We start from the raw sequence: 23,139 nt of genomic DNA on the forward strand, positions 1-23,139 counted from the left end.
TTTAAAAATATATAAAAAATATATATTTTTAAAAATGTGTAAAATATATTCATTACTACATACTACATAATAACATAACAATTTTGTTATTTTATGAACAATACCAAACTATAACTAAATATTTTAACATTAAAACAAACATTACTTAATATTTATATATGTTAACTATATATTAAATATTAGTCTTTTGATCATTTTAGTATTTTATTAAAAATAATAATGCTTGTGATGATGATGATGATGATGATGATAATATTATTATTATTATTATTATTAATAATGGAAAATAACAAAATGGACACAGAGCATACATGGTCCATGATATTAATGGCCAATATAAAGAAGTAAAGAACATAATAATTAATAATATTAGTAGCACAATAGTAGAGTATTTCATTAAATAAAATAATATTATATTATATTATATTGATTATATAATAATAATAATAATAATAATATTTATTATATTGAATTATTATTATTATTATATTATATTATATTATTATTAATATTATTATTATTATTACTATTATTATTATTATTATTATTGCTGTGGTTGTTGTAAAATAATAAAATGAGCACATATGGTTCATGGTATTTATGGCCAATCTAAAGACCACAACTAAAGAGCGTAATAATTATTAATATTATATTTGAGTATTACATTAAATAAAAATAGAGAAAAATGATGTTCCCATTTACAGTTTTTTCTGAACAACAATCTGTTACTAATATATTATTAAATATTAATTTTATTTAATAAGTAATATTAAATACTAATTATTTTATATTTAACAATTCATTATTAATAACAGCTGGAGTGGTTATTTTAATAATAATAATAATCATTATCATTATAATTATTACTCTTATTATTGTTGGAAAATAATAAAATGGGCACATAGCATATATGATCCATGGCATTTATGGCCAATCTAAAGAACTAAAGAACATAATAGTTAATAATATTAAGCATAATATTAAATACAATTATTATACTGAATATACTGTCTATTAATATTCTGTATGTGAGTGTTATATTATAATATGAATTATCTTTATTAATATTGACCAATTTCAACGACTAGTTTTGTATGCAAAAATCTCTAAAAACTACAAGTTACACACTCGCTCGTGTCGTGCTCCATCAGACGAGCTGCTGCTGAAGGTGAGTTGTGCGCACACAGATTCACCTGTCCAGCGCGCGCGCGCACCTGCACACACTTTACACACCTGCGCTCTCCTGAGACTCGCTACTGACCGGAAGAGGGAGGTTTCCACTCCAGCGAACAGCGGAGAAGTAGCAGAGTGAGTGAGGTGAAGAGCTGTCCTGCCCGCCGGAGAATAGCTTCATTTAACACGCAATAAAAGAGAGAGGGACTCCGGGGAAAGTGAAATGTCAGCGCGAATATCTTGAAGAAACCGCTGATTTACTTCTTCACCTCTTTGTTTCCTATTCAAGAGTTTAACCAAGAATCTGAAGTGGAGAGGTAAAGGTGAGAACTTAAAATTTTTACTATTAAGAGCACTGATGAGCTGGAAATAAACGAATAAGACATTAACATTTTATATATTTTAATTATGTTCATTTATAGCCAATAATGATACCAACAATTCATTTCAAGATCTTTTTTTTTTTTTTCTTTTCAGATTTTTACCTTGTTATGTAACTGATCATCAGGACCGAATTCATTATAGGTTTTTTTTTTTTTTCATTCTTGCAATTTGTGTATTTTTTGTTTTTCATTAATTTAGAACTTTTAACGTACATTTAAAAAAGAAGTAAAAATACAGAAAATATGTGAATATTTAGAAACATTAGAGAGAAAAAGTGGATATTTAGCTGAACACAAAATACACAAAACTAAACTGCTTTCAGCCCTCTAAAAGGTTTAATGGCTTAATTTAAACCAAATTTATAAAGTTATAAATCACAGTAATAAATTAATTACACTTTAACCAGTTTGAATGTAATTATTAATAAAGATTTAAAAGTGAGTAGCAATTACTTAAATTAATGCACAAGTGAAATTATGTTGTGTCATAATTATCATTGTGTTGAAAACATTTTTACAGTGATTGTTAATAACGGCACTGACTGTAACCCTCTGAATTTTTTCTCAGTTTGCCCTTTGGTTTATTTAACTTGCTTAACCCATCTATGTCCACGACGGCAGTCGGATTACTTTTTATAAGCATTTTCCTTGACATTTTCAGGTTTGAAGAAGCAACAAATCAAGGTTTCGGGAAGGAATCACTGGAAACCATTCCAAGCTTATTTTTTAGTTTTTTACTTCGGATAAAGATGCCAGAGAAGAAGATCGGTGAGTACCGAGCTATTTCTCTCCTTTTTGACATCAGACGACTGCCATGTTAAAGATTAACAGTGATGGGTCATGTACTCGATTTGTTTTGGTCAGTTTGGATCTGTGTATTACTTTGACAAAAGGCCAAAATGTGTCAAGACATGACGTGATGTGCCCATACAGCTGTTTACCTGCACAAAAAGCTGAACTGATAGGAAATTAGGGATAAATTAAGGTTGGGAACTCTTAGATCAGACGTTTAGAATTTTCAAAAACTGTTCTAGACCAAAACAGTCATTTATAGTGGATGCATTTCATTGTAGAGGCCATTTTAGAACTGAAGGCTGTTGTGATGTTTTAATTTGGCTGCAAAACTCGAATCATCCAGGTATGACCATCTTGAGCAAGAGAGAGAGAGCAGCGTACCTTGAAAAAGCTCTGTCTCATAAAAACCCCCACTCAGACAAAAGTACTACTTGTTCTCCGGTCAAATGGGTCATAGCAGGTGCTGTAGAAACGGCAGTGGGGAAATCCTCAGGAATGAAACGAGACAGAGCATACAGGAAAACATCACACTGTTTCAATTTTGTTCTGACCTCTAATCTAACTGTTCAAATTTGGGCTTAGACAAAAAGTCACCAGTCAGTTGAGAGTCACAGTGAGATATGGATGGCCTCATTTTTACTTTATACTCTGATATGTTTCAAGTGCATTGTTTAAGAGCTTGCATCAGTGACCAAGACATTTCATAAGAAGAATTGCAACAGTTCTCAGATAGTTTCAGTCCAACATCTAATCTAGATGATAAAACCTCCTGTGTTATTAGATGCTCTCTGGAAAGCCGCTTCATGGCATAACTCATGCAAACAACTGATTATCTGCATTATGCACCTTATTTTTCCCGTAAGAGCGGCCATTTGTAAATTTTATGGGTCTGGCTTCTGGTTGTTTCTGTCCAGATAATTTTAGCTGTACAAAACAGCTTGTTTTGCTGCTTGATATTGCAAATTGGTGTGTCTTACCATATTATTTTAATGTATTATTTTAATTATGAACACACTGGTTTGTAGTGCAAACAGTTTTACCGTTTACTGCATGTTGGTATTCTTATGGTTCTTATGGTTATTTCCCTATAGCGGCTAATGAACTCTAAGTCTCACCCACAGGCTCACTTCTGTGTTGAAGAATAAGGTAAATAGACCTTAGTTAGAGTAACACCATATTTTATTTTTGATGGAAATGACAAAAAGGCTGTGAGTGAAAGAAATAAATGTTCAGTGGACTGCAGTGCGATTGTTCAGCTGATGAAACTTTCTTTCCGAAAAAACATATTTAGGCAAAAACTCTGTAAAATAGTTTTGAAAGTTGAGAGCTGTGAAAATGACATGATGTAGGACCTTTATACAGTGAGTGCCATATGTAGGTGTCATTTTCATGCACGTTTAATGCATGTCTAATCTGACTAGATTATGGTCTATAAATCAAAAGTTTGAGGTCGGTACAATTTCTGAAAAATGCTTTTGAAAAAAGTCTCTTATGCTCACCAAGGCTGCGTTTATTTGATCAACAATACAGTAAAAACAGTAAAATTGTGAAATATTATTGCAGTTTCAAATAACTGTTTTCTATTTAAATATATTGTAATATGTTATTTATTCCTGTGATGCAAAGCTGAATTGTCAGCATCATTACCCCAGTGTCACATGATCCTTCAGAAATCAGAAACCGCTGCTCAAGAAACATTTCTGATTATCTTACTGTTAATTTCTTACTATTACCAGTGTTGAAAATAGGTGTGCTGCTTAATATTTTGTGGAAACCATGTTTTTCCAGGATGTTATTTACTTTCACCTTGCTGAGTAAAATTATTAATTTCTGATGAAAGAAATGTATGACCCCAAACCACTGAATGTGCAGTATGCTGTCTCTTTATTTGAAGAGTTTATTTGCAAAAACAGATTTTTAATTATTTTCAGAAATCATGTTTTTTTTTTTTTTTTTTTTTTTTTTTTTTTTTGTGCATTACAAGTAAAATCAATCAAACTACAGTTGGGTTATTTTGAGTTAAGTAATATAACTTAATTAAATACAGGTAACTTACATAATTAAAGTTCAATAAAAGTATATTTTTTTAAATATAATAAATATTTGTTTTCCCTCACCATTATAACACGCTGCTTTTGCAAGGTTCTATGAAAAAGTTTCAGCTTTTATTTTTCTTTTACGCCCTGAAGAAGATATCAGGGGTTCATCAAGTTCATCGAAATGATCCATGCTTGATCACTTTTAGTCAGCGTTGACGAAATTCCTCTCATCTAGCGCGTCTTTTCCTCAAAGTGACTGGCAGCCTTGTCACCTGACCTGAATACAGCACGCTGATTCGCTAAAATTGACTTCTTGATCGGCTTCTGTTCACAAACAACAAGAGCGCTTGTCGGCTTCTGCAGTAAAACGTGAAATCATGATGCCCTAAAGGTCCACTGAGATGGCTTGAAACACGCAGCGTTATTCTTTGTGGTGATGTAATTTCAACTGAAACAGGAAAACAGGGCGGGACATATCGATCAGCCTCGCCCCCCTTTTTTAAAACAGCCAATAGCGTTTCATTTATATCTGCCTGGCCTCTCCGTAAAGCCACATTTGACAGCTTATGACAGCCACAGTCTAATAGATTACCTTCTAGATTCAATATCAAACTCTTACTAAAATCATCAAAATCAAGACGTGACTGAAATATGATGAATTCCAGTCATATTTTAAACCGACTTGACCAAATGGATGTCAGTACATGAGAAACAGTAGTAGAACAGTGTTCGTTACCTGACATCTCCTCACAGCTGATGTTGGCAACAAGCTTTTTTATAGTTTTTATAACTAAACTGTTCATTTGCAAATGCTGCAATAAAACAATTACCACTTTATAAATAATTTATTGGCAAACTAGCTGTGTAAAGAATGGGAGAATAGTCATTACTGCTGAATAGATTTCTTCCACTTTATGTTGAGAGGATGACCATGTTAGGTTTTAATTTCTGTTATGACTCTGTGATCGTACATTATTTCTTACATACTGTAGTGCATGTAAGAAAAAATGTTAGCAACTTGGGTCCTTAGCTCTTGGCGTTTGAAATTAAATTCAATGAAAGACAAAACAGCAGCTCACCGCCATTTTTCTTATAATGATAGAAACATCATTCTAACATCACTTTCCATGTGTTATTTATCTATGACCATGACCTGTAATTCCCTCCGAACTGCAAAGAGTGTGAATCATCAAGCTCTGGCATGAATGAATTTCCCAGCAAACGCATCACACATTGTTCTCTAAAGGACAGTCCACCCAGAAATGAAGGTTATGTCATCATTTACTCATTTAGTTTGTCATTCCAAACCTGTATGCGTTTCTTTCCTCTGTGGAACACAAAAGATGTTATTTCAAATAAAGCTGGTAAATAAACAGTTTCGGCTCATATATTACTTTTTGTCCATAGTATGGAAGTCAGTCGGAGCCAAAACGCTTACATACTCCAGAATATTTTCTTTTGTCTTTCACAGAAGAAAAAAACGATGACAGAATTGTAATTTTTGGGTGAACCTTTTCTCCTTTCCTGTGCTTGTTTAGGTCATAAGGATCACAATGGCCTTTAAATACTGTAAAGAGATGTTTCTACGTCATATGTCCCTATGACCCAAAGGCCTGTGCGTTCAGTCCTGATGCAGAGCTGCAGCAACCTGTTTTGTGTGTTTGTTTGCACTGGGCTTATCAGACAGCACAGTCTCTGCTGTAGTCTGATGTCGCATGGGCCGACTGTTAATCATCACACCAGAGCTTCTGCACAAGCTCCTCACAGGAAAACACACGTTTTGTGATGGTCCACATGGCAGCCGCATGTGCAGAAACACCTGAATCTGAAGCCCATCAATCACAAAATCCTACACATGCTTCATGTTTGTTAAATATTATCAAAAAGCACAAAGAAAGGTAAATTTGGTGATCCCTGCTCATTTTCTGTGGACTATATTGGGTCTTGACATTGAATGTAGTTTGGTTGGAGCCATCGCTCATTGGTACGTTAATGCATGTGGTTACAATGTAAAGGATGCAAGTTTGAGTCTTGTCTGTATTATTTCCCACTACTCCCAAAAAAAAGATTTATTGCTCATTTTTTTGTCCCAATGACAGAAGCAGGATTTTACATATTTATCATTTGCAAGAAAACCCCTTATATTGTCATCATTGGCTTTTAATAAAAGTAAAAGCAATGAAAATGTAAACTTAAGAACAATATTAAATCATATATTTCATATATTTAACACTTTATAATATAATATATATTAATATTTAATGTACACTACCAGTCAAACATTTTTGAACAGTAAGATTTTTTGTTTTTTAAAGTCTCTTCTGTTTACAAAGCCTGCATTTATTTGATCCAAAGTACAGCAAAAACAGTAATATTTTGAAATATTTTTACTATTTAAAATAGCTGTTTTCTATTTGAATATATTTTAAAATGTAATTTATTCTTGTGATTTCAAAGCTGAATTTTAAGCATCATTACTTCATGATCCTTCAGAAATCATTCTAATATGCTGACTGGCTGCTCAAAAATATTTCATTAAAATGTATTAAATTTATTATTAAAATTCATTACATTTATTATTATTATGTTGAAAACCTTAATTTTTCAGGTCTCTTTGATGAATAGAAGGTTTGAAAGAACTGCTTTTACCTGAAATAGAAATATTCTTTGTAACCGTATAAACGTCTGGAGTAATGATGCTAAAAATTCAGCTTTGATCACAGGAATAAATAACTTTTTAAAAATATATTCATATGGAAAGCAGTTAGTTTAAATAGTAAAAATATTTCAAAATATTGCTGCTTTTGCTGTATTTTTAAATGCAGGCTTGATGAGCACAAGAGACTTTTTTTTAAAAAAATCATTAAAAATCTTACTGTTCAAAAACTTTTGACTGGTATTTAAGTAATATTTAATATACTTAAATAATTTTGACTTGCATTACTGATCCAGAGATAAAGGGAAAATTATGAATGTTGTTCTTCATATTTACTGCTGTTTGATTCACTCAATGAAAATAATATTATATTTTTATATTTATAATTAATATTCATTTTCTTATTTTTTCATTATCAATTTCATTTATCATTTTTACTATCATTTGATTCACTCATGTCAAGAAAAAGCTATTAGGAGAAACAAAAGTTGCTAAAAATAGACACTAGCTATAAAAGAGTATAGAGCTGTTAATATATAATTTTATTTGTTTTATTAATGGTATAATAGCATATTTCATAAATGTTTGAGGTCATATGTTGACTTTTGATGCCAGACTTGTCTTGGCAAATCTGAGCACAGTTTATTCTGACATTGTTGAGATCTTCTCTAACATCATATAGGAGACACTTGAGAGATTATTAGGGTCTTTTCATTTCAGGATAAACATCTGAGAAGCAGGATACATAAGTCATACGTATATAAAATTATGTGTATGTGTTTTATCTATGTTGAAATTGGTTATGAATGAGCAATACCGATACAAGGAGAATGAAATAGTGCTTTTATAAAAAACAGATGTGGTAAATGTTCAGTGCATGCAGGACTGGATATGACTTCATATGATCTTTATGGCACTGGCCACTTACCACTGACATAGTTACATCTTTAGGAGCATGCTGACACTGTTCTGTGTGTGTGTGGAGAGAGAGAGCTGATCATGGCACTGAGATGAATCCCACGTTTACTTTAGCAGTGAGGAATTGATGACTTTGGACTATTGATCTTGTTCATGGTTCTGTTCTTTTCATCAGCTCTGTCATGATTTATGTGTTTGCACACAGGCATGTATTTTAACGCTCACAAAATATTAAATTACTGCTTTGTCCTGTACTGAAACGGTACGTTTCTGTCCTACAGGAAGTCCAGGGATGAGCATCTTCAGCCGGTGTCGGGTGGCCGCTGCGGTAGCTCTGATCTTGATCATTTTGGGAGGGCTGGGAGCCGCCATCTGGGCACTTGGTGAGACTTTCTGCTTGGATTTCTGGGAAATCCAGTTTGGTAATAGGAACTGCTTATAATACTACAGTCACTCCAGAAACTCAATACACTTGATTTCTTTGTTGTTTTTTAGTCACGTATCTCAGAACGACAGAAGATACTGGATTATTTGATGGTAGGCATTGTTCTTTTTTTTTTTAAAGATTTATTTTTAGCATTTTTGCCTTTTATTAAGATAGGACCATATGTGTTGGTACATTTTTATCTATTTGTCTATCTGTCTGTCTGTCTATCGATCTATCTATCTATAGATTTACATGCAAATCCTAGACCACCTGAATATACTGTAAACTGACTCGTAATATTTGTGTTGCATGTATAATTCAACAAGTGGCATCAGTTTATAATCTCAGAAGTAAATTCATTATTTTGCATTTTATATTTTGGAAGTTCATGTTAAGTGCATTGAACTGCATCATGCAGTATTTAGCACAGTGCATTCTGCATGTACACTCGTATCCTGTGCAACACAGGAAGTGTATTAGGTCATCTATAACAGTATAAGCATGCTCAAAAGCCACGTTTACATGTACACTTTTTTGTCATTCTGATTAAAATCATTCAGATTGAAAGATTAGGTGGACCGTTTACATGAGACGTTATCTAATCCGATATGGTGTTTATATGAGCTGGCGCCTTCAATTTTGGGACACTCTAATAGTGTACAATGACAACAAATACAAATCACCAGTATTTGCGTTAATATTTTGAATAGCTGCTTGCACTTGCTTAGAATAAAAGGCCTAATACTGAACACACCAAATAGATTTCTTGTTTGCAGTTTCTAATAACCAGGTTGCACAGATATATCTACCAGATAAAATGATAAACACAATATAGCTTCATCTCAGCAAGCTGATTAACATATATCATATTGCCCTAATTTCTTAATGTTAAAGCAGTAAGGGATCAAAAAATAGCATGACCCTCTGTAACGCAGTTCTAAAATGAGCTGCGTTGTGTTAGCTACTAAAAAGTTTTACTGTACCAAGAGTTGCTTAACAATGAATCAAAGCGTGCAATCTGTGATCGCGTGCAGTTGCCGACGATCGCGAAAGCGTGCAGTCGCTTTCTTATGCGCGCTGTTTTACCGGTTTCACTTTCGAAATAAAAATGCTCATTGCTCCATGTAAACACACATACTGTCTTGATCATGTCTTGCAGTACAGGTGAGCGCAGCAGACCAGAGGCTACGAGTGTTTGACTCCACTCAGCGGAGGTGGAAACACGTCTGCTCATCCACCACCAACCAGCTCGTTGCCAACATCAGCTGTGAGGAGATGGGCTTTGTCAGGTAACGAACACATGTACTACTGTTTCTCATGTATTCACATCCATTTCATCAAGTCAGTTTAAAATATGACTGGAATTCATCATATTTCAGTCACATCTTGATTTGCGTTTTCCTTTCTATTCAGAGCAGTGAATTTCTCAGCGACATGTGCTCCTGATAATGGTGGTGACCGAGATTTTTTCTGCGTGAAAGAGAGTGAGTTAACATATGGGAAGAAGATAAAAACAGCCCTCTATCCTTGGTAAGAAATGACCTTTACATACAATTAAAACTAAATATAGTTTAGCTCAAAAGTTTACATACACCTTGCAGAATCTGTTATTTTCTTTTCAGTACTGACCTGAATAAGATATTTCACGTACAGAAAAAGACATATATAGTCCACAAGAGAAAATACTAGTTGAATTCATAAAAATGACCCCGTTCAAAAGTTTACATACACTTGATTCTTAATACTGTGTTGTTACCTTAATGATCCACAGCTGTTTTTTTTTTTTAGTGATAGTTGTTCATGAGTTCCTTGTTTGTCCTAAATAGTTAAACTGCCCACTGTTCTTCAGACAAAATCCTTCAGGTCCCACCAATTCTTTGGCTTTTCAGCAATTTTGTGTATTTGAACACTTTCCAACATTGACTGTATGATTTTGAAATCCATCTTTTCACACTGAGGACGACTGAGGGACTCATATGCAACTATTACAGAAGGCTCAGACGCTCACTGATGCTTCACAAGGAAACAGTGCATTAAGAGCAGAGGGGTGAACATTTTTTGAATTTGAAGATCAGGGTAAATTTAACTTATTATGTCTTCTGGGAAACATGTAAATATCTTCTGTAGCTTCTGAAGGGCAGTACTAAATGAAAAAAAAAGTACACATCTTCATTCTGTTCAAAAGTTTACACCCCTGGCTCTTAATGCATCGTTTTTCCTTCAGTGAGTGTTTGAAACTGTTCAGGACAAACAAGGGACTCATGAACACACACACACACACAAAAACACAGCTGTGGATCATTCTAGTAACAACAGTATTAAGAATCGAGCGTATGTAAACTTTTGAACAGGGTCTTTTTTTTAAAGATCCAACTATAGATTCTGTATATGCACCATGCATATCACCAAACTAAATAAAAAAAAATCAATTTGAAACACTTCCCCAGCAGCCATTGTTTTAATATAATATAATTTGTGATTAATATGTTGCCTGCAATGTTGTTATGTCCAGCCCAGTCAACACCCTACACTCTCACGTCTAATCTGTCTTTAACAGTGTATCAGATTGAATTTTAATCTGGTAAACAAAAAAGAAACAATAACTAAAGTCTAAAAACAGCTGCAGTTTTGTTAACTCTCTAAACCATTTTAATGTTTCATTTCTGTTTTAGTAAATGTGACAAAGGTCAGATACTTGAGGTGATTTGTCAGGGTAAGTGCTACAACTCAAGCATATTTGTAGCATATTGAATATTTGTACTGCAAATACATGATTTGTTCACTTTCTATTGCTGTAGACTGTGGTCGTCGTATGCTGCCTGAGGAGCGGATTGTGGGGGGAGTGGATGCTCGTCAGGGTTCGTGGCCATGGCAGGTCAGCTTACAGTATGATGGAGTTCATCAGTGTGGTGGATCCATCATTTCAGATCGCTGGATTGTGAGTGCTGCACACTGTTTTCCTGAGTAAGTGACATATACACTTTTTACTACTATCTTTACTAAAACACGCTAAAAGATGCTTTCAAAAGGTGTGTCCCATGTGTACATGCACATTGTTTTATGGCATTTTTTAGTATAAATACTGTGAATTGTGTACTGAAAATTCCAAAAAACAAAAGTTGGAGGTTAATTATGTAATGGAAGGGAGAGGGCTATCAGACTGATATCGGATGACATAATAATCTTACTTGTAACCCTAGACCACAAAACCAGTCATAAGGGTCATTTTTTTAAAGTCTGAGAAGCTGAATAAAAAAGCTTTCCACTGATGTATGGTTTGTTAGGATAGGACTATATAATTATTTAAAAATCTGGAATCTGAGGGTACAAAAAAAAAAAAAAAAAAAAAAAAAACTCTAAATAATGAAATTGCCTTTAAAGTTGTCCAAATGAAGTTCTTAGCAATACATATTACTAGTTTTGATATATTTATGGTAGGAAATTTACAAAATATCTTCATGGAACGTGATTTTTGGCATTAAATAAATAATTTTGACCCATACAATGTATTTGCTGGCTATTGCTACAAATATACCCGTGACACTTATAACTGGTTTTGTGGTCCAGGGTTACTTAATACACTACGCAGTGGAGTACATAGTGCATAGTGTACAGTAGTCAACATTTGAAGTGGATCAAAAAACCTTTCATCAAAGTTGTCCTAAAACCAAAACAATACCCCTACTTGTCTTAGGACAACTTTGATTAACTTTTTTTTTTAGCCTGTGTCATTTGGGACACAACTAACAGGATAAATCATATTAACAATGTGTTAAAACACACTAGCAGTGCCCTATATTATGTTAAAAAAAATATGCTAAAACATGTTAGAAACATGTTAATGTCTAGAATCAAGCTAAAACTTACTAACTTCATGCTAAACAATGGTAGCAATGTTTATCTTACAGATTGCATGGCTAAAATTGTGAAATATTATTACAATTTAAAATAACAGTATGCTATTTGAATACATTTTAGAATGCAATTTATTTCTGTGATGCCATGCTGAATTTTCAGCAATTTTCAGTGTCACATGATCCTTCAGAAATCATTTCTAAAATGCTGATTTGTTGCCTGTAACCTCAGGAGGTATCGTCATGTGTCACGCTGGCGAGTTCTGATGGGATCAATATACAACACTCCCATCCGTAAGAATGTTGTGATCGCTGAGGTGAAGACGGTTGTCTACCACAGCAGCTACCTGCCCTTTGTCGACGCCAACATTGACGACAACAGTCGTGACATTGCAGTCTTGTCGCTGACAAAACCTCTGCAGTTCACAGGTGAGTTTTCACACAAACCAACAGGTAATAGGTAGCCCTGCCCACAGTGAAACCTCAGTGGCCAAAATCCTGCTCTGTATAAATTCAAATCAAACATCACAGATGTTCTGACTGGCTGTGGTTATACATATTCACTTTTGGTTTAGACAGAAAAATGACTTAATGACTCTCTGAATAAAAGTGTCTATTAAATGCTACTGTAAATGTCATGTTGGTTTTTTGTGTTGTGTTTTGAAGGCATTTCAATACAAAAGTATTTTCATAAAAGAATGCATGCAGAAAGGAAATAGCTCTGTGTAACGAGGACAAATCTTTACTGGCAGCCGTTTAATCAGCGTCTGTTTTGAGGAGTTTTTCATTAGGTACTGGTATGTTACGGGCCTGTCTGAATGAACACAGCGTTATAGTAAAACCTCGCCCCGGTCTCAGGTTGCTCATCCTGAGAACAAAGCTCCTCTATTTCCAAGGGGCCTTGAGTGAAACAAAAGACAATACCGTCAGAATTTTCCAGAGGGACAAAGCTTTTGCTCATATCCACAGTTTTCTGTAACCATTAACCAGACTGTGTTGTAGGGAATATGCTGGATTTGATTCTGAAATGCATTTGTTTCTCAATGTAAACTGAAAGAAATCAAACTCGAGAAGCTAAAAATTGCTCCTCTTTCCCTCTAGTGTCCTTTCCACAGTATTGCATTTGACTATGTTTGTTTTCCTCTCGGTTGACATCATTTCTTTTGGCGTTTTAGATTATATCCAGCCGGTGTGTCTTCCTACCTACGGCCAGCGTTTGGCGGATGGACAGATGGGTACAGTAACCGGCTGGGGTAATGTGGAGTATTATGGTTAGTAATAACTTATTCTGTGTCTTTGAAGTGTTGAATTCCAGTGTTTATCATCTCTTTACCTGGAACTGGAGACTCTGTCTGTTTTTCTGTCTGGCTTTGACCTTTGTGTCAGTGTCCTGTTTGAGTGTTGCTGTGCTCAAATGTACCGCACGTATGACCAGCTATCGGTTATCAGACAATAATTTCAACTTCCCTTACAAGTACGCTTACTTGTGAAAGAAACCTAGCAGGCTTATCACATCATTCCAGTGTTGTTGTCATTTGTGACAACAACAAGTACACCTATTTTTGTAACTGTTCAATATTATAATAAATTTAATACATTTTAAATGTTGCAACTTCATTAGAAATGCGTATTTACAAATATATTTAAATACACAACACAACTTTCATTAAAGATGACATAAAAGTATATTAGAAAGTACACAAAAACAACAGAATTATAAAATTTCATATAAAGAAGTCCTACTTAAACACTCTTAAGTTCAGTTAATTACATTTAATATACATTTAAACTATATGGTAATATAATTTGAGTTAATTATGAGTGCAATGAATGCAGTCTTTTAAAGTATATAATTTCCATAATAATTACTAATAATAGCATAATAAGTATGCTAAAGTGCTTTTCACAGAATAATTAAATTAATTATTTAAATGAATAAAATAAAGTAAAATATACTGTAAATATTAGATTAAAAAAAAACTTAAACTTGAAAACTGAACAAATAATTAAATCTAAATAAAATTATTCAAATAAAAATGGCAAAAGCACATAATATGACTAAAAGTTACATAAAATAAAACTAATATTAAAATAAACCCTTTTTAAAATATTAATAAATATTATGACAGAATATAATAATGCTAAAATAACACTGCATCACTTTCATATTCTAGCATGTTTCAGTACGATGGTTATACTTTTAGAAAAGTTGCATGTTTTAAATGTTTATTTATGATGCTGCCCACTTACCTGCTAAGCTTCCATTTACTGTAAATACATTTCCTGTTTGTTCATAAACACTGAGGGTCATGTATTATTGTCTGTGTAGTGATTGACAGCGTACATTTGGCTGCTTTTATGTCATGTCAGAATGATTGTATTTTAGATAGAATCTACTAAATTACTAATGGAAAACTTGTTGCTTAGAATCATGCCTGTAACTATTTGGTCTTGGTCATAATAAGTTATTAAAACTTATAAAGATTTATGAAAATGTTGTGATGCATTGTTACCTGTAAAAATGCATTTGCAGTTATATATGCATTCCCAGGTAACAAAAAACATATTTTAAGAACATTTCGCTAACATTCGCATTAAGTTATGAAAATGCTTTTTTTATGAATGTTTTGTTAATGTTCGAAATGTCCAGTTTTTTTTACATTTAAAAACCTTTTTTTGGCTATGCAAACATTAGCGAAAACATTAAGGGATTATTATTTTGCAAGCATAATTGAAATGTTACTTTTGAATGTTGACTGAACAATCTGAATCAAGTAGTAACATTTAAAAAAATGTTTGTGAAAATTCTACTTTGAAACAAATGTTCTACTAATGTTACTGGAAGAACGTTTGTTCAGAATTCTGAGAAAAAATTTGAGACAAAATTCTAAAAACATTCCCTGTTAGCTGGGTATATGTCACTCACAAGAAACAACATTTACAGTTATATATTTTTTTTTATGTATTATATCTTCGTCCTATGTATTATGCCCCAACAGTGAAAAAAGTAAAGCTACTTTCCATAAAAAGGAACAATGCAGCATTTTGTGATTGATTGCTTTTTACAGTATATTGAGTAATGCAATTCTGCAACAAATTACAGTGCTTTTAAAGGCATAGATCACTTAAAAATTTAAATTCTGCGTTCATTTACTTAGCCTCATTTAATTTCAAACCTGTACGACCCATCGACTTTTATTTAAAGTCAAAGTTAAAGGGAACTAAAATCATTTGGTTTATGTTCCACCGAAGAAAGTAACACAGGTTTGGAGAGACATGAGCGTGAGTAAATTTTCATTTTTGGGTGTACTATTCCTTTTAAATATGCTAAATCCAACTTAACATGAAAGCTAATAGACATTAGTTTGAAAAAGCATGAATACTCCTTTAGGGACTCTACAGACTTTCAGAAAAGTTTCAGTTTAACACAAACACCCTCCTTCACGTCTCATGATTTCTTGTAGGCACTCAAGCCAACGTCCTCCAGGAAGCCCACGTGCCCATCATCAGCGATGCTGTGTGCAATGGCCCGGATTATTATGACAACCAGGTCACAACCACCATGTTCTGTGCCGGATATGAGAAAGGAGGAACCGACTCCTGCCAGGTATCTGCTGCTTAGCTATGACATCATCAGTTTAGATGGACAAAGCAGCACGTGTCCACTAGAGGGCAACATTCATAACTAATGTGCGTAAGGTTGCTGTGTGGAACTGTGAACTGATTTGAAATCAGTTATAATACTATCTCTCATGTCATGTCAGGGGGACAGCGGTGGTCCTTTTGTAGCAGCGGATATCCTGTCTAAGACTAGCCGCTATCGTTTACTGGGGGTGGTGAGCTGGGGCACAGGCTGCGCCATGGCTAAAAAGCCTGGCGTCTACACACGTGTGTCACGCTTTCTGCCATGGATATCTACAGCCATGAGGGTGAGTGTTGCAGGTTGACTGACAATCACACTTTCAACAGCATATCTACATATCACAAAAACAAACTCTCTCTTATATTTACCTCCACAGATGTATGAAAACTCCCCAGGAGTGCACAAAATGGCACGAGCGGTTACACCATAGCCATTCAGAGCGGAAGAATGTTTCATATGAGACTGAAATGTTGCCTGTTGAGGTCAGATGTGTTGCTCGGATCAGTATAAGATGTCACCAGACGTCTGGTGTTGATCAGATGATCTGTGATGATCAACCTGTCTCAAGGACAATATCTGACTCACGGAGGCCAAGAACAATTTCTAATGCTGTGCTTTGGTTTAATATGTTTGAGAACATAGTATGTTTTATTAACATCAAACATGCTATTTTTCTCAGAAAATCTGTCACCAAAATACAGTATAAAAAGGTTTTTAAATTAGCAATTTTGGCTGAACCCAAAACCACTCATAATATGCGTGTTATATGTAATTATATATTACATATGTTATTTTTCACACAAAAACAATTGAAATAATTAATAATTTAGGATATAGAGCATTTTTGTCCTACTATATTGCCGGTTTGTACATAATGTATGGTAGCAAAACAAATTAAATCCATGGTCATGCTCAGCTGCAGTCAGATTTATGACTAGATTTAAAAATTGTTATTCATCTACCTGTACAAAAAAAAAAAAGTATGTTTCTGTTAATTTAAATAGTATGTGACCCTGGACCACAAAACCAGTCGTAAGTAGAGCTTGTATATTTGTAGCAATAGCCAACGATACATTGTATGGGTCAAAATGGTCATTTTTTCTTTTATGCCAAAAAATAATTAGGACATTAAGTAAAGATCATGTTCCATGAGGATATTTTGTAAATTTCCTACCGTAAATATATTAAATTTTAATTTTTGATTAGTAACATGCATTGCTAAGAACGTCATCGGGATGATTTCAGATTTCAGATTTTTAACTAGTTGTATCTCGGCCAAATATTGTCTTATCCTAACCAACATACATCAATGGAAAGCTTATTAATTCACCTTTCAGATGTTTAAATTTCAGTTTCAAGAAATGTACCCTCATGATGTTTTGTGGTCCAGGATAACATATAATGCTATGCAAACAGACATAATATAAACTCCAGACAGCAACACACACACAAAATACAATTTTATCACAATCCTAAATCTGACTCTATATTTCAGTCTACAGTATTTATCACAATTTTGTTTACTAGTGGCACAGGTCCAGTCAAAATCTGTAGAACATGAAGCATTTTGCCGAATAATACAGGCCTCTGTGAAATGTGCCATGATTATATATGTACTTAAATAGGTTTTATAAATTAAAATGACCAAAACGGTGACATTTGAAAATGTTTCATGAAAACTACACACTTCATGTATTTTACATGTATTATATTTTATTTTCTCTTCTTTTTTCTTAAAAGATGGGTTAAGCATTGATATGACGAGCACTAAATGTAAAGATACAAACCAAAGACTGGTTTAGAAAGCAGTATAAATAAACTCACCGCTGTTGCAGTCAGTATTGTTGCTTATATTGTTGTACATATGAATAGCTAAAGTACTATGCAATGCACTGTTTAATTCAGTTTTATGTCTAATTTTATGTTAAGCTGCTATATTGTTATCCAGATTTTGTACCGTAACCCTCTGAGTAACATTTTGTAGTAATTTGGTAGCTGTGTAGGCCTGCTGAATATGACAATGATAAAACTCAAACAGCATTTAGCTTTTATTCTATAAATATGCTTATTTTCTGTTTTGATGTTCATGAAACTGATATTAATATATGTACAATATAGAATTTTTGATCTGACGTACAGTAATCTCACTACTTTTTTCTTTTCAGTTCTTTTCAACCAAATATACATGTTGCACCCATAATATATGACTTTTAAATGCTGAAATAAAGACTTAATTTTTTATATAAAAGAGTAGTAATTTGTGGTTATTTTTGTTTGTGCTTTAGAAACTTGACATTAAAATCAAATTTTTATATTTAATTTATTAATTATAATGATATAGTAAATGCATTAGTTCTTAACACTGTGTGTGGTTACCTGGATGATCTAAGATAAGTTATTTTTTTGTTTGTTTGTTTTGTGATGGCTGTTCATGAGTCCCTTGTTTGTTCTGAACAGTTAAACTGAGCACTGTTTTTCAGAAAAATCCTCCTGGTCCTGCAGATTATTCAGTTTTCAAGCATCTTTTGCATATTTGAACCCTTTCCAGTAGTGACTGTATGATTTTGAGATTCATCTTTTCATAACTGAGGGACTCAAACACAACTATTAAAAACAGTTTAAACATGCTCTAGAAGGAAGCACAATGCATTAAGAGCCGGGGGGTGAAAACTTTTGAACAGGATGAAGATGTCAAAATTTTTCTTATTTTGTTGAAATACCATTTTTTTTCCATTCAGTAATGCCCTTCAGAAGCAACAGAAGATACTTGCATGTTTCTCGGAAGACAAATTAAGTACAATTTACCTTGACCTCCAATATAAAAAAAATTCTAAAAGTTGTCATTTTTTACCGATTCTGCAAAGGGGTTCCCAAACTTTCGCATGCCACTGTATCGCAATGGCAAATCAATCTTCATTAACTGAACCTTTAAAGCTTATAAAACTTTCAACAGGCTGTAACTTGCACTTAATCATATTGTTAAAAAAAACAGCCAAGCCTCCACCCCGGCAAGTAGTCCTTGTAGTAACGCTACTTAAAGAAATGACATCCCAGATGTAGAAGTTCAGAGAGTGAGTTCATATGAGGATCACTTAACCAAGTTTCAGTTTAATAAAAGAAAACCTAACCCATGTGCTACATAAAAGTCATTCAAAATGAATGTTTTCTTAACTTTTGTTAACGACTTTTGTCCATTTCCACTGAGGCCGACTTGACAGACTGGTTAGAAGAAATAGCACATGGCCTCATTGATCCAACTCATCTCACCAGTCGCAGATTTAAGTAAACCACTCCTCCAGATATTTTAGTTTTTGCTTTAGAAATAAAGCAATACATTTGTGGTTACTTTTGTTTGTGGAAACTAGTGCTGTCAAAATTAGTGCGTTAACGCAGGCGATTGATTTTTCCAGTTTAATGGCGTTAAAAATATTTAACGCAGTTAACGAAAGGGCAGGGCTAGAGTTGTCCACTCCACTCACAACTGCTGTTTGTGTCTCTTTTTTTCTTGACAAGAAGTGTATTTAATCACAGAACGTCTTTACGACCACATTAAACAGAAGACATTTCAGACGCGCACTTCAACTCCACACTTTAGCGAAATCACTAACTTTTGTAGATTCATCTATATTTAATTTAGCATTTAGTGTTTGATAAATTTATTCAATTTCTGTATATTTCCTACTTGCTGAAAGGCACAGGTAAATAATGGGTTTATGTGAAGATCACTTAAATTAATTAAATTAAATTTTAAAAAGTTTACTTAAATATTTTTTTAAAGTCTAATGAACGTTCAGATCGATAGATATTATACATTAATGTTGAATGGCTGTAGTCAGTGTTTAACTATTAGGAAAAAAGAACAATTTCCTAGAGATATCAGTAATATTGGTATCAGTGATACTCACCTTCAGTCATAGAAAGAATATTTAACAAATATTAAAAATATACTGTCTTTATGTTGTTACTAAATTAATTTTAAGACTGAATGTGGAATTATTTCAATATAAAAGTATATTTAAAAACTTTAATATTAGGTGGGATTAATCACGATACATTTTTATAAATAATGTGCGATTAATTAGTTGTTTTTTTTTTGTTTTTTTTTTAAATCGATGTATAGGTCTGTCAGTTGTTTAAATCTATTTAATTACATGATGTTTTGATGAATTAATCTTAAGATTATTTGAAGCTTTTTTTGTTTTAAATTAGAAAAAAATCAAGTGGACATTACAAATTGTAGTTTTAGAAAGAAAAATTTTATTTGATTCAACATAAAATTTATTACAAATAAACATTTAGGCTTCAACTGCCTAACGCAAACTATGGAACATAAAAGAAGATAATGTGAGAAACATCTCAGTATTTTTATGTTCATACAATGAAAGTCATTGGTAACTGAAACAGCTTTGCAACCAACAGTCTTCTAAATAGCTTTTTTTATGTTCCATAAAAGAAAGTTTTGAAACGACATGAGGGTGACTAAATGACGACAGAATAAATTTTTGGGGGGGTGAACTATTCCTTTATTGTTTTTTTTATTATCATTTTAATGAAATGATACTAATAAGAAACTAAATCTGCCAGCACGTAGCGATAAATGTCTTAATGAGTCATTCATTCATTTGATTCATTCAAAAAGTGAATTGATTCAGAAACTAAACACTGCTGTGTTGCTCTGAGACGTGCAACAATTCTGCTATCTGCGAAACCGAGCAAAAACACAATATTGTGTTTAAAATAGAACACAATATCAACTTCTTATTTACTAAACTGTTGTATAAAATCAGCTTTAAGCTTATGTTGATTCGGAACAAAATCAGCATGTGTCATATTGCTCTTGCTGCCCATGTGATATTGTGTGATGTGATATAAATATGAGATAAAACACATACAGGGGCATTTTTTGCACCAGTATCTAGAATTTTAGGGTATTACTGCATTTATGGAGTTGCTGCCCAGTATCATATTAGTCAACAGTCAACTATATGAAATGTAAGATGACGTACAGGTCTGGGGCAGGACCAGCTCATAAACTGTTAAAATATTTTAATCACATTATTTTTTCATTACTAATTTATTAACCCGTTAAACTGACAGCTATATATATATATATATATATATATATATATATATTTTTTTTTTTTTTTTAACGAATAATTTAAAGAAATGTGTGATTAATTTTTTTTTTTTTAATGGACAGCACTAGTGTAAATATATATATATATATATATATATATAAATGTATATGAAAATGTTTCTGATTCTTTTTTATTATTATTCTGTTTAATTTTTATTATAGGTTTGTACAAATGAATGTACAAATGAACAACGTTCATTCATAAAAACAACTTAGCATCCATGGAACCATTGCTGGGTGGAAAAAATGTGTCTTTCTGGCTGATGTAAATTTTAGTTTTGGCAGTAAAATGCCTTATACTCAAATGGCAGTTCAGCAATGCTAGGAGGAAGGGAAAGCATAAAGAAATCAGTGCTAAGCACACAAGGAAGTGCAAAGAGAGTGAAACGTGTGGCTGTAAAGGTTGGAATAGGGTATGCCCCAACCCAGCCTAAAACTTTCTTGGAAGAGGTCCTTGCAAATGAGCATCCTTCATCCGACAGGCTGTTTATCATCACAGTGTCTACTGAGAAAGAGCACAGCTCTCATCCGCTCCACTACTGAGCCATCGCTCGAGACACTGGACCAGCAGAAAGGGCTTTTTGTAGCCCTGTGATGACGGATGAAATGAGAAGGATGAAGACCCAAACCACTGTCCATCTGATGTGGCTTCTGATTTTAGTGCTGCAGTTTGCTTCGCTCACAAAAGGTGTGTTTTCAGGCTTCATTTTAATGCTTACGGTTTAAGAATTACTGTTGTAATGATAGGTACGGATTATTTATATTCCTTGACTTTTAAACTTAAATTCAACACGCTGTTGCTTTTAATAGAACAACACAAACAGCTGTTGGTAAAGAAGGATGTTTCAGTCTTCCTCATTGGCTCACAATGAGAGTGTTTTAACATTTTCCCTTTATTTTTACCTTTTTTTTTTTGTTTATATTTAGACTTTGTTGGCTAGTTTGTCATAGGTGTGGTCATTAGAATAGTCAAGTTCATCATTTCTTAGTCAAATGAGTGAAACCCTCCTCCTTACAATTTTGCTTTTCTGCTCTGCTTCAGGTCTGAATCACTTTTTAGTACCTCAGAATTTGACCTCGGAGACTGGAAAAACCGTCACCTTTGAATGTGGTGTCAGTGGACTGGGTTTGGAAAAAATTCGGTTTTACATTTTGGGTCCAAAGGTCAACGATTCTGTGTCTTGTCCAGGAGACAAAACCAAGTACTTGCCCGCTCAGGTGAAGAACTGATTTCTCTTTAAACTATACTGTTGAGTTTGGACATGCCTGTTATTATGACTCTCTTCAACATTTAAGAATCATCAAAACTAAAAAAAAAAACAACACTGAGTGATTAACAATCAAAACTAGATTAAAAAATAGCCAAAGTCTGCCTACACTCTTAAAAATAAAGGTTCTAATTGGGTTCCCATAGCAGTGCAATAGAAGAAACACTTTAGGTTCTAAAAAAGAACCTTTCAGTGAACAATTTTTAAAAGAACGATTTTTTTTCATAGTGTGAAGAACATATCAATAAAAACCTTTTGTGGAATGGAAAAATTCCAGGATGTTGAAAGTTCTTCATGGAACCATCCATGCCAAAACAAACCATTTTAGCTCTGCACATTCATGTAGTGCATCCTGGGATGCTTTTTAAAGGTCTTTCCATAAAAATGATAAAAATTAGGGCTCAAAACTATTTATTTACTTCAACCATCAGAAAAAGTCATTACAATTATTTCAAACTAACCTCAGTAAAGTCTAAACGTTTTTTTTTTTTCTAAATAATTTGTAGTTATTGATAAGCATATGAATTGAACTCTCATAAGTTAAAGACTTTTTTTTGTTTTTCTACAATTGATAAGCTCGACATAAGCAGCTGAGGAAAAAATATTATTTACTGTAATTTTATGCAATGTGTAATTTTTAAATGAGATCTAAAAATTCAGTGTTTGATTTTTAATAATTAAATTTGTAATGTTTTAAAAATAATTTCATTTTCTTAAGTTCACTTTTAATATTTTTTAAACTTTGATCAAATTAATAAATAACTAAATAAATTTCATAATTTTTTAACACATTTTAACCTGTTTTTTTGTTTTTGTTACATATTTTTTATTTTATGTAAAATTTTA

The 23,139-nt window shown here is 33.0% G+C and overlaps 1 protein-coding gene across 2 annotated transcripts; it reads left to right on the forward strand.

Annotated features, from left to right (window-relative positions):
* Positions 1 to 1,255: 1,255 nt before the first annotated feature.
* hpn (hepsin) lies at positions 1,256 to 17,618 on the forward strand. Of its 2 annotated transcripts, none has more exons than XM_051131254.1 (13): positions 1,256 to 1,490; positions 2,218 to 2,324; positions 8,246 to 8,347; positions 8,460 to 8,501; positions 9,551 to 9,680; positions 9,805 to 9,921; positions 11,064 to 11,104; positions 11,190 to 11,355; positions 12,478 to 12,674; positions 13,421 to 13,516; positions 15,710 to 15,852; positions 16,010 to 16,174; positions 16,265 to 17,618. In XM_051131254.1, exons 2-13 carry the CDS (start codon positions 2,306 to 2,308, stop codon positions 16,316 to 16,318), a joined length of 1,272 nt encoding a protein of 423 aa, XP_050987211.1. In that variant the 5' UTR covers positions 1,256 to 1,490; positions 2,218 to 2,305; the 3' UTR covers positions 16,319 to 17,618. The 2 variants fall into 2 exon arrangements, with proteins under 2 accessions (XP_050987211.1, XP_050987210.1); XM_051131253.1 differs by having other exon boundaries at positions 1,258 to 1,496.
* The last annotated feature ends 5,521 nt before the right edge of the window (positions 17,619 to 23,139 follow it).

The sequence above is a fragment of the Labeo rohita genome, chromosome 16, assembly GCF_022985175.1.
Source record: "Labeo rohita strain BAU-BD-2019 chromosome 16, IGBB_LRoh.1.0, whole genome shotgun sequence".
NCBI classification, from domain to species: domain Eukaryota; kingdom Metazoa; phylum Chordata; class Actinopteri; order Cypriniformes; family Cyprinidae; genus Labeo; species Labeo rohita.